Source organism: Musa acuminata, chromosome BXJ3-3 (assembly GCF_036884655.1).
Source record: "Musa acuminata AAA Group cultivar baxijiao chromosome BXJ3-3, Cavendish_Baxijiao_AAA, whole genome shotgun sequence".
In the NCBI taxonomy this organism is placed as follows: domain Eukaryota; kingdom Viridiplantae; phylum Streptophyta; class Magnoliopsida; order Zingiberales; family Musaceae; genus Musa; species Musa acuminata.
The window spans coordinates 32,860,867-32,872,233 of NC_088351.1; the positions used below are offsets into that span (position 1 = coordinate 32,860,867).

Consider the following 11,367-nt stretch of genomic DNA (forward strand, 5'->3'; position numbering starts at 1 on the left):
GGTAGCACCGCATTAGGACGGTGAAACATCGCCGGTAGGTAAAACGGGTAGATGGCTAAGTGCAACGTTCCTTGAACCAAAATTTCTACCGTTCAAGGATACCGTCCACGATCCATGTCACGATACAGGAGGCGTTGCCTTTTGGGGACACGTCGCGCGGGAATTTGGAAGGGAAATGAAATCGTCCCAGTCTCGTCCACGGACGATGAACGCAGTCTCGTCCCTGTCCCATTCCCGGCCTCCCTGACACGTAACTCAGCCAATGAAATCGCACCACGTAGCACACGGAAATGGAAGGGCAAAAACCGTCGCGGTTTGATGCACTGCACTCGAAGATACGCCATGATTTGTTTTCCTCCCCGTTACGCGCGCCCCCAACGTCGATCCAACGGTTGTAGTGCGACTATTAGATGGGACCCACGATGATGAACGAACCATATGCAATTCGTGAACGTTCTCCCGTTCCTTGAGATTCAGCTGATCTTCTAGAAACGGACCGCTCTCCAGTATAAGCCGAGTCCGCGCGAAGACGTCTTCCGAAGGGCGACGAAGAGAGAGAGAGAGAGAGAGGTACATCGGTCTCGCTATCCCCAATGGCCATTTCAAGTTCTTGGATCACGGCGGCCTTCCTCGCCCTTCTGGTGCTCTCCTCCTCCCTTCCGCCCTCCGCAGCCGAGGGCGACGACGGAGAAGCGAAGGAGCCGGATACCGACCCGGAGGCGGTGGCCGAGCCTTCCTTCGTCATCACACTCGACGCCTCCAACTTCTCCGAGACCGTCTCCAAGCACGACTTCATCGTCGTCGAGTTCTACGCTCCCTGGTATCATCAACTGCCCTTCTTTGTTGTTTCCTTGCTCGTCTCTGTTTCTTGGTCGTTCTTGAGATTTGCGAGGGCGATGATCTTTGGATGAAGGTATATTTGAGTGCCATGCGAATACTAAGTCTTTAGGCTAAAGACCTTCGGTAGCACTTGGATTGCAAATACAACCTCGCATTTCCTGATTTTCAGTAGCACAGGCCTAAAGAAAATATCGATATTTTAGCACTTGTTGATGCCGTTTCTTGGGTTGGCCAAACACTTTGGTGGTGATTTTAGCAAATTTGATCTCAGACGATGGTATCTACCTCAGTTTAATATGTAAACTTTGTCATGAATGCTATTATTTATATTATCATCTTCTTCAGGAAAACAAAGAATTCATCAGACACTTAAGCGTCAGTTTGATACTACTCTTAAATGGCTCGGTTTATCGAGGTGTTTGTTGTGGACATGTGGGAATTGAGAACTATGAATTATCTATTTGTTATGTATGCTATATGGATTATTTTTGTACCTGACACATGGCACAAATTTTGTTCCTAGTAAATTCTTATGGGCCGGGCGGTTGACCCTGTGCAAGATACTAATGCATAGACTAGGGGAGGATTTATATATTTGTAGAAAGGCTGCATTTAGGTCACAAACGGGCAACTTTATCTTGACAAGCAAACCTCACCCTTTTTTTTCAAGTCATCTAGGAACTATTGTGTTTGTCAGTGTAATAAAGTAATGATTCTAATAACTTTGTAGTAAAGATTTACATGATGTGGCATCACTGTGCTTATTAGGTTGGACCAGGATGCTGTACAACACATATTCAAGTTATTCTATTAAGCTTATAATACAAGTTGGATATGCACCAATGGGAGATTCTCATGGGGATGCTTCTTCAATATTAAACCAACATTTTGTCACTGATAATAAACTTTCTGTTGGCAGGTGTGGGCACTGCAAGAAACTTGCTCCTGAGGTAATAGTTTTCTGGCGATTCAAGTGTTGACTAATAATCATTGGTTATGAAACTAATGCAGTGAATATTAATGTTCCATGTTCATTAAATCTTTTAATTTTCTCCTTGTAGTATGAGAAGGCTGCATTGGTATTAAGTGAAAATGATCCTCCCATTGCTTTGGCTAAGATTGACTGTAATGAAAATGTAAACAAGGAAATTGCCTCAAAATATGAGGTCAGGGGCTTTCCCACGCTCAAGATTTTCAGGAATGGAGGGGAGGACATTCAAGAGTATAAAGGTCCTCGGGAAGCTGATGGTATAGTTGAATACTTAAGTAAGCAAGTTGGCCCTGCATCGACTGAAATTAAATCTACTGAGGATGTTGATAAAGTGATTGTTGATAAGAAAATCTCTATTGTAAGACATATTCTTAACTTTTTTCTCCCTTCACTTTCTGCAATTACTACCATGTCTCAAACTTGTTTCACATCACATAGGTGGGGATATTCCCTCAATTCTCTGGGGAGGAATTTGAAACTTTTATTAAAGTTGCTGAAAAGTTACGATCGGACTATGATTTTGGTCACACCTCAAATGCAAAGCTCCTTCCACATGGGGATGAAACTGTAAAACAACCAATAGTTAGGTTGTTCAAGCCATTTGACGAGCTTTTTGTTGATTTCAAGGTACCTTTAAGAAACTGTAGTTTCATTTTCAATGTTCTTTTTGCCTTGAAGATACCTGCAAATCTGTTTAGAAAAATAAAACTTTTGTGATATGAACAATTTCCTTGCATTATTTTCATGCTAGAGTTTAGTGCATTCAAGTGCTGATGGAGTAATATCTGTGATACCCCGCAGGACTTTCAGGCTGATGCTATAGAGAAATTCATTGAATCTGAAAGTATGCCAATCGTTACTACTTATGATAATGATCCGACCAACCACCCTTTCCTTGTTAAGTTCTTTGACAGTCCCAATGCCAAAGTAAGTAATGCCTTATGATTTATTTTTGTTACCTCATACATTAAACTGATGCAGTAGAACTTTATCATTTGATGTGTATTCCATATTGCTATTTATAGTATCAATGAAGCTGAGGATTATGGCAATCACCTTAGTCATGGATGTAGTTGTTTCGTGGTTTCACCACACAAGCAGATTATTATTCACCCATCATGATTTGCTCTGAATTGGTTGCATATGCTCCCGAGGGAAATGCCTATTATGCAATTTTAGAAATGCTTTATTCTTGTGATGGTTCAAATATAACACATTTGTCAAATACTTGCTGATCATGAAAATGTACATTACACTATTTTCAAACAGTAATGCACCTAATATCATTTTTACCAGTTTCATGAACTTTGATATCTGTGCTAACTGTGCAAAATTTTATTTTGTGTTCAAATAGTTGGAAGGCTTCCCTTTTTTCTTTGTGTTTATTGATTGTGTTCACTATATGATAAAATATCTCTTACCAAAAGCATTTTCCTTTGGTTTTAGTTGGCCTCTTTAATATAACTACTTGTTACCCTGTTTCTTGGTGCTTGGAAATACTGACATGGGTTGAAACTTCATGAAATGTAATGATCTCAGGATGCCTGTTTTTACAAAGGTGGTCATATTCTATTATTATTATTATTATTATTATTATTATTATTATTATTATTATTATTATATATTGACCATGATGCACTAGAAGACTGTTCTTCCACAAATCTTAAAATGTACTTAGCATTTGCCTATTAATTTGTGTGTACAGCTTAGTGCCTGCATCAGAATTCAAAACATAGTGCCTTATATTTTTTTATCAATGTGATGCCATCTTATCCCATATTTTGTTCTCTGGTGTTGTCCTATTTCTGTTGGAAATCTGGAAATGCATAGGCTATGCTCTTCTTCAACTTCAGCAGTGACAATTATAACACTTTCAAGTCCAAGTTACATGAGGTTGCGAAGGACTACAAGGGGGATAATATAAAATTTCTGATCGGGGACCTTGATGCAAGTGAAATGGCCTTGAAGGTTATTCCCTTTTCTTTTTTTTTTCTTTTTTCACTTTCTTATCTTGGATTCCACCTTTTCCATGGTATTCTTAACAAATACTTTGCCTGTGGTAAAAATCTACAGTTCTTTGGCCTAGAAAAGGATCAGGCTCCTCTTATAATCATACAAGATAGCAAGGGCCACAAATATTTTCAACCAAATGTTACACCCGAGCAGATTGCAACATGGCTGAAGGACTATGCAGTATGTTCTCTTAGCATAATTGTATCTTGTTTTCTTGTGATGTAATATCACAATCTGCATGCACTCACTCTCTCATCCTAACAGAATTCCAACTTGTCAGTTGTTTTCTTATTTCACAACATCACTATATTACAACCCTTATCAGAATACGATCCATACCAATTGATGCAAACTTGTTTGGCCATATTCATGATTGGCAACCAAGAGGTTGCCCGGCTATTGTTGTTAGCATATCAAATTTTTTTACATGTTAAATGTTTATCCCATTGCTGTAAGTTTCTTCAACCTCTTTGCTGTCATCTAACTTGCCTGTCTCTATGTGCAGGTTGGTGGCCTAGAACCATATCGTAAATCAGAGTCAGTTCCTGAAGTTAATAATGAACCAGTTAAGATTGTGGTGGCCAAAAGTCTCCAGGAAATAGTGTTCAGCTCTGGGAAGAATGGTTTGTGATCTTCAAATCCTTAAATACAGGGTTTAGTTTGAAATTTTTATGGTGGTAACTAATTTGTTTAGTTCTATTATAACTTCTGGATCATGAATTTATCCTTTTTGCTATGCCATGTGATGAATGAGGGCACTGAAAATGTAAGCATGGGTTGGAATATTCGTCCACTGAATATAACAAAAACAATTTGATGGACCTCATGGTGATAGAATTGCATTTTCATAAGCTAGGAACATTCTTAATGTGGCCAGTGTTGCCTGAACATGGACATGAGAATCATACTTTGTATATTCATAAATTAGTATGGAGATTCATAGAAGTAATGCAATTTGTAACAAATGATTTATACATTCATAAATTGATTTTGTGAAACCAAAAAGAGACGAGTAAGAAATTTCCATAAAACATACCACTAAATAGGTCCTAGCCAACATTTAAACCATGTGATAGACGTTACTGACTTTCAGATACACATCTAACAGAGATGCAAATCAGAAAAGATTTATAGGGATTGATGCAAGAGTTTGGAAACAATGGTCTTACCATCTGCCATTAAGAAAACCTCTTAGTGCCTGAATCATGGTCCAACACATACTTTTTGGGTAGTGACATTTTTTACCTTGTGATTAACAGAACACAAGGAAAATTTGCAAAACCTATAGAAACTTTTAAAGATTTGAACTAAGAAAATTGTAAATTAATTATAAAATTGAATGTCTAGGGAAATAACTAGTACTGTTTTCCACATAGAGAAAATTGCTTTACCTTGTACAGAAATTGTAATTTTCTATCTTGAAGGCTAAGCATTCACCTTAAAGAATGCATTTTTTCCTAAATTTTACACATAATGTTCAAACCCTCTGGAAGGGAATTCTCAAATGTTGCATTGAAGTTTTTTTCATTGATCATTGTCACAAACGAGAAGCCTAAAATCTAAATCAGACACTCGCCGTGGATATCACCTTTTGCTTGACAATACAAGCCTTGGGTGGTTACAACTGGTGATTTTGGATCCATCAGAAACTTTAAGCTTTTTCTAAAGGTCAATCTGTCTTGTTTTTTTGTACAACCAATTGTGTGCTTTATTTTCCTATAAATATGTTATTTACTTTAACTTATGAATTGTTACTTTTCTAATGGTATCATTATTGACTCTTGTAGTTCTGCTTGAATTTTATGCACCATGGTGTGGACATTGCAAGAAACTTGCACCAATCTTAGAAGAAGTAGCTATCTCATTTGAAAATGATGCAGATGTGATCATTGCAAAGATGGTAACTTTTTTCTTAAGATGATCTGTTTTTGATTTAAGGATTATGGACTTGCTGACATGATCATGGAAAGTGATAATCATTCACTGCCTACTTCCTTTTTCCCTTGCAAGGATATATATGTACACACACACACATTCATTTCATGTCCTTTATTCTTTGGCCATATAAAATTCTTCAATGCATGTGCGTACAAGAAACAAAATTATGTCCCTTGGAAAAGAATCCATTTGGATTGGAATCAGATACAATCAGGCGCATTAGTTTTTCAGTCTTATAATTTCTCCAATGCATGCGCATATAAGAAACAAAATCGCAAAACCAATCCATTTGGATATCCATCCATCGAATAAAAGTTGGAAGCACTTTTGCACGATTTTAATAGAGACTGGTTCTAGAGATGGCTATGGAACTATGGATTGGAATCAGATAAGATTGGGCAGATTAGACGTTCAGATCTTGATTCCAATTTATCAACTAGGAAAAGAGACACCTAAAAAGAAATCAGAAGTTGAATAATAAAGAAATTTTAAACTAGGTTCTATGATCGTCACCCCATGGTTTGTTCATGACCATTCTTAATTTGAGTTCAATTTTAAGTCTGAAATAATGATGACAAATAAAGGTTAAGAACTAACTTGCTTGAATTAGGTTAACTTTTCATTTGTATATGGAATCTCCTTTGTTTGTGTATGCTTCTGGGTAATGCTTATCTTAGTGGTACATTTTTCTCCCATTTGTTTATCCATTATGATCTTGTTAGAATTTCAATATTCATTGGACAATAGTTGAATCATATAAATTGTGGTCATTGGACCTATTTAATAATTACAATCAGCAATAACATGAGAAACATGGATTGACTGTCAGATCTGATCCACAGCTTTTAGGAATAAATTGGCATCAGAGTTTAAAAATATGATCTACCTAATCTCAGGCCATTTCAAGTGAAACACTATAGTGACAGCTCACATATATTAGTGTAGTTAATGGTTGTTTAATGATTTACACTTTACCATTCTTAGTATATATGTATTTAATTTGCACCATTAATTGATCTTAACAAAATTAGCTGTGTCCTATGCTGCCTATGTAGGAAATTTCTGTAATAGTTAAAATTCACTGTAGCTCTTTCCAACTATAGCGTGTTGCATCTTTCATGACCAAGTCTATGGAGCATGTTCAAGCATACATGCAGCTTGGCCAAGCATGACCAAGTCTACTTAAAAATATTTATGATTATTTGAAGCCTGTAATGGATGGATCTCAAGCACCATATATGCAGCTTAAGTAGCTACACTCCATAGATGTGTTCCATCTTCAGAAATCAAATTTAGAGTTTTCTACATATTAGATTATTTTTATGGAGCATATTTATGTATACATAGCATCAGTCACCAGATTCTTTGGTGTGGCATTCCTTTTCTGTTTATTATTTTTCTTATGGTAAGATCCTTGTAGATTAAAATTTCTTTTCTTTTGTTACATCATGATGTAATGTTTGACAACCATCAGGAGATAAGTTATTTTCTTTCTTATACATATCTAATTTGCATTCTGTTTTTTCTGTTTTGTTTGAAATGTAGGATGCTACCAAGAACGATGTTCCAGATGAATTTGCTGTTCAGGGTTATCCAACATTGTATTTTGTTTCTGCCAGTGGCAAAATTTCACAGTATGAGGGGAACAGAACGGTAGAGGACTTTATTAACTTTGTGAACAACAATAAGGATGTTATTAGTCAACCTGGCTCACCTGATTCTGTAAAAGATGAGCTATGATCAAGGTGTTCTTCCAGCCTTCCTTTTGTATGTTATTTCTAGATTTATTGATAGTTATTTGTTTGCAAGTTAAAGTAATTCTTTTGTTTTCTAGAGCTTTTTTTCTTGTCTTTATGATTCTCAAAAGCAATATATGTCTTGCTTCTGCAATATGGTCATCAGGTATTATGTCTTAGTTGAGAAAGGGAGAACAATATGTTGAAAGTTACTATATCCAAGCTTTAACAACTAGTTTGGTTTTATACTAAGCTTGTGAAGCAAGGGAAACGAGTAGGGCTAGTTGTTTCATGCATTGTTAAACTTGTGTCACTTTATCCAATATAACTTAGATAATCTTGGGATTTGTTGGACTGGTTCTGACCTTAAACCACCTTGACCTCAACGTAGTCATCGTCTGAGCCAAGTCATAAAGGCCCATCTATCCTAATTTGGTAGGCTGTTTGTGAGGTGCAGCTGTGAGCATTTGTGAGTCTGTTGGTTGTGAAACTCGAGGTTAGCTCCTTCATGAGCAACTTAGTCGAGCTCAAACAAAGAACAAGCTTTGTTCGTACATGTTAGGCTTGCCAACACTCAATTAGTATAGATATCATATAGCATTTTTTTTTGTTTTTCATATATTATGGAATATTATTCAGATTGACCTAAATCTAATGGTTTGTAACTTTTGTACTTACGTCATTCATTAGATTTACATCTGATAGCTGATAGTGTGTGACCCTATATATGATTTAGGGATTTTAACCTAACACTAACTTGTTTCTCCCATGGTAACCTTCTGGTATTTTACTGTTGCTTACAATACCTCTTCTCTCCCTCGCTACTCTGCTCACACTGGCACTGGAACCCCTTCATTGCCTCCTGCCTCCAGCACAATTGCCCGTTGCTCTTAGACATCCTCCTATATCTCCATAAAAGCTTCAAATGCTCCTAACTCTGTTGTGCAAGCTCAGCTTGCCCTCAAAAGACTCGAGTTCAAGCTAGATCGTTGCTTCTTTCTTGTGAACTGGTTTCATCATGGACTGAATGTTGTGATGTGATTCTCTTACTGCAGGATACAATACCGGTCCCAATTGGTGGTGGCTGACTGGCTGGAATTATAGGATCTTGTATCTCACCAAATTATCTGATCTTGTGATCTGTTTTCCCTTTTGTCGTATATGACCAAAATTGTCTCTTGAGTAATAAAACGTGCATCTTCGGGACTTCATTTTTTTATCCTGGTTTTTGCTTTTCTCAAGTTATCATCCTGCAATGCCTGGTTGTTTCTGTCATTTTCCTGTTCAATAGATGGTTTGGATAATATTCTATCAGGATGAAACTATCTTCTCTCATTCAAATTGCACTAGAGCTCCGAAACCTCAAATAATGCCATTTCTTGGAGTCATCTTGACTCATCTCTCTACTGTTGCTTCCAACAATGATGGGGTAAGTTGAGTTTAGGATTACAGGACTTGTGTCTGGTGTATTTATGTCAGCTCTTTTGTTGTTGTTCAGCTGCAAATGAACGAGTGCAGATGAGTCATACCATCCTTGGAATCTGGATCTGCTGCTAAGTGTGTTAATGTATTTGCTGAGACTCCTTAACGTATTATGACCTGACCTTATCATAGGCTTGGAATGAGACCAGATTGATATCCATTCCTTTAACATGGTCGATGATTTTGAAGTCTGTCAGCAATGCAGTATTCTCTTTATCATCACCTTTTAAATGGAAATGTATGTCTCAGTCATTATATTAGAAAGAATAATATTAAATAAATAAATAAATCATGATAAGAATATCATGATCTTCTTAATATTTTGATAATATATTATTATAAATTTAAATTATAAAAATTATTATAATATATAATTTTAATTTTATTAAATAATAAGGATCATGATTTCAACATGATTTTTTATATTCTGAGATGATTTAGATAAATATTTTATGTTGATTATTAGTGAAAAAAATCATAAGATCTATTATGAAATTATTTAGATGAATATTTTACATTATTATTGATTGAAAAACTCATATAATTATCATATATTGTAATATCTCTTTAATGTATATAAATTCATATCCATTATCATTAAAAATTTAAGTTAATTGTTTCTTTCATAGTATTAGAATAATATTTTCTCCGACATATTTTTTTTTCTTTGAACCTCTTATTGTTGCTTTATATCTCCTTCATTGTGGCTGAAGGTAGTATTACAATTTCTATTGAGTTTTACGTTCTAGCAAATCTCTGGATTTTGTAAGTTGCTTTGAGTTTGTTTTTTCACTATTTAATATGATCGACAATACCTTTCCAACTAGTTACTCATCTCATATTATTTTCAACTCATTTACTTTTTAAAGTACTCTTGTCTCCGATAATATTACAACCCAAACTCCTCTTAAACTCATATTCACAAATTATATCTCTTGATATATTATAATTTTATTCTCTTTTAATCAATTATGATTTTATAGGTCATGTAGATGACACCATCACTTATCTTCCACGAATGATTAGAGAAAATAATTTTGAAGTTGTCAATTCTACAACAAAAGCATCAACAAATTCGAAAAATAATTCAATAATAATGCCACATGTCAAATAGGTGACATGCAAGGCTAAATTGCTAAGAAATGTTATTGCTTGCGAGTAACTATTTCGTGAATACCTTTAGACTCACTTTATTTTACATATCTTGCATCACAACTTTCATTATCACCATCATATGCTCACTATATTGCTTAATCCTTTCAACATTTATCAAATTGGCTTGTTAATTCTGAGACTTATGTTACATTTGACTTGAATAATATACTTTTTTATTTAGATTATAATGATTCAGATGATAGATAGTAAATGTCTTAAAATAATTCGTACTAGTTTTCTAAACTTCTCTTCTTCAAAATCTTTTTTTTGTTCCTGACTTGAAAAAAAATATAATATTTATCACTAAATTATATTCTTCTAATAATAATGTTTCTCATGGAGGGGTTGAATAGACATAAAATTTGGGTGGCCACTATTGTACCATTTCTATCTAATTCAATTTCAAGAATAACATAATCACTTAAGGCATCCTTCTTTTAAGGTTCTAAATCATATTATTTAATTTTATAATTTTTCTTTATCATTTTTATCTTATCATCCCCTTTTATGTAATTTATATAAATATAATAAAATGCATAAGTTTTTATTTTTTACCTCCTCTCTTATAAGTAATTTATCTCTTGAATTTATATATTGTTTGGAGGCCTTCATTAATAAAATCTTATGATCAATTTAATTATAATCTTATTTTTTATCGATTATTTCACAAATTACATGTGGTTATTTCTCATGAAGTAAAAAATAAAGTATTCATTATTCTTCTAGGTTTAAACTTATCATTGAAAAGTTTCTCTAATGATCTATTATTTCATTTTACTTTGATAATAATAGTAAATTTCAAAAACTTAATATTTTTTTTTTAAATCAATAGAATTTCTTATTTTCTCACCCTTCATATACTACTAGATAGACTAGGATCATTAAACGTCATCATTGAGTCGTTGTAGTATAGTGGTGAGTATTCCCGCCTGTCACGCGGGTGACCCGGGTTCGATCCCCGGCAACGGCGTTCAGACTCGTTTTGAATTTTACCTTGTCTTTTTACTAACCAAAATATTTTGATCCATCAACCAAACAAATTTTTATTTCTCTATGAAATTTGTTTTTCCTCTTAAATCACTTAGACTCTTTTTTTACCTAAACTGACTTCTAATAACTTTATTAATTGAGTCACTCTTATTAATCTAATTATTTTATCTATTCATAACTCATTCGGTCCTTCCTCAATAATGTACAATGGATAATAGTTTA

At 34.7% G+C, this 11,367-nt stretch overlaps 1 protein-coding gene and 1 non-coding gene across 2 annotated transcripts; both read left to right on the forward strand.

Moving 5' to 3' along the window:
* The first annotated feature begins 523 nt into the window (after positions 1 to 523).
* On the forward strand, positions 524 to 8,737 carry LOC135633115 (protein disulfide-isomerase-like). Its single transcript, XM_065142225.1, has 11 exons — positions 524 to 820; positions 1,760 to 1,790; positions 1,902 to 2,189; positions 2,270 to 2,458; positions 2,633 to 2,758; positions 3,662 to 3,799; positions 3,905 to 4,024; positions 4,350 to 4,467; positions 5,632 to 5,744; positions 7,328 to 7,527; positions 8,574 to 8,737. Exons 1-10 carry the CDS (start codon positions 594 to 596, stop codon positions 7,520 to 7,522), a joined length of 1,545 nt encoding a protein of 514 aa, XP_064998297.1. The 5' UTR covers positions 524 to 593; the 3' UTR covers positions 7,523 to 7,527; positions 8,574 to 8,737.
* A 2,316-nt stretch (positions 8,738 to 11,053) lies between these two features.
* TRNAD-GUC (transfer RNA aspartic acid (anticodon GUC)) lies at positions 11,054 to 11,125 on the forward strand. The gene has a single exon. It is a non-coding gene; the product is annotated as a tRNA-Asp (tRNA).
* Positions 11,126 to 11,367: the final 242 nt, after the last annotated feature.

Bases quoted from the DNA above. Each gene is read 5' to 3' on its own strand.
- LOC135633115 (XM_065142225.1), top strand. From the start codon at position 594: ATGGCCATTTCAAGTTCTTGGATCACGGCGGCCTTCCTCGCCCTTCTG. The intron at 2,759-3,661 runs GTAAGTAATGCC...GGAAATGCATAG, and splicing joins TTGACAGTCCCAATGCCAAA to GCTATGCTCTTCTTCAACTT. The intron at 4,025-4,349 runs GTATGTTCTCTT...CTCTATGTGCAG, and splicing joins CATGGCTGAAGGACTATGCA to GTTGGTGGCCTAGAACCATA.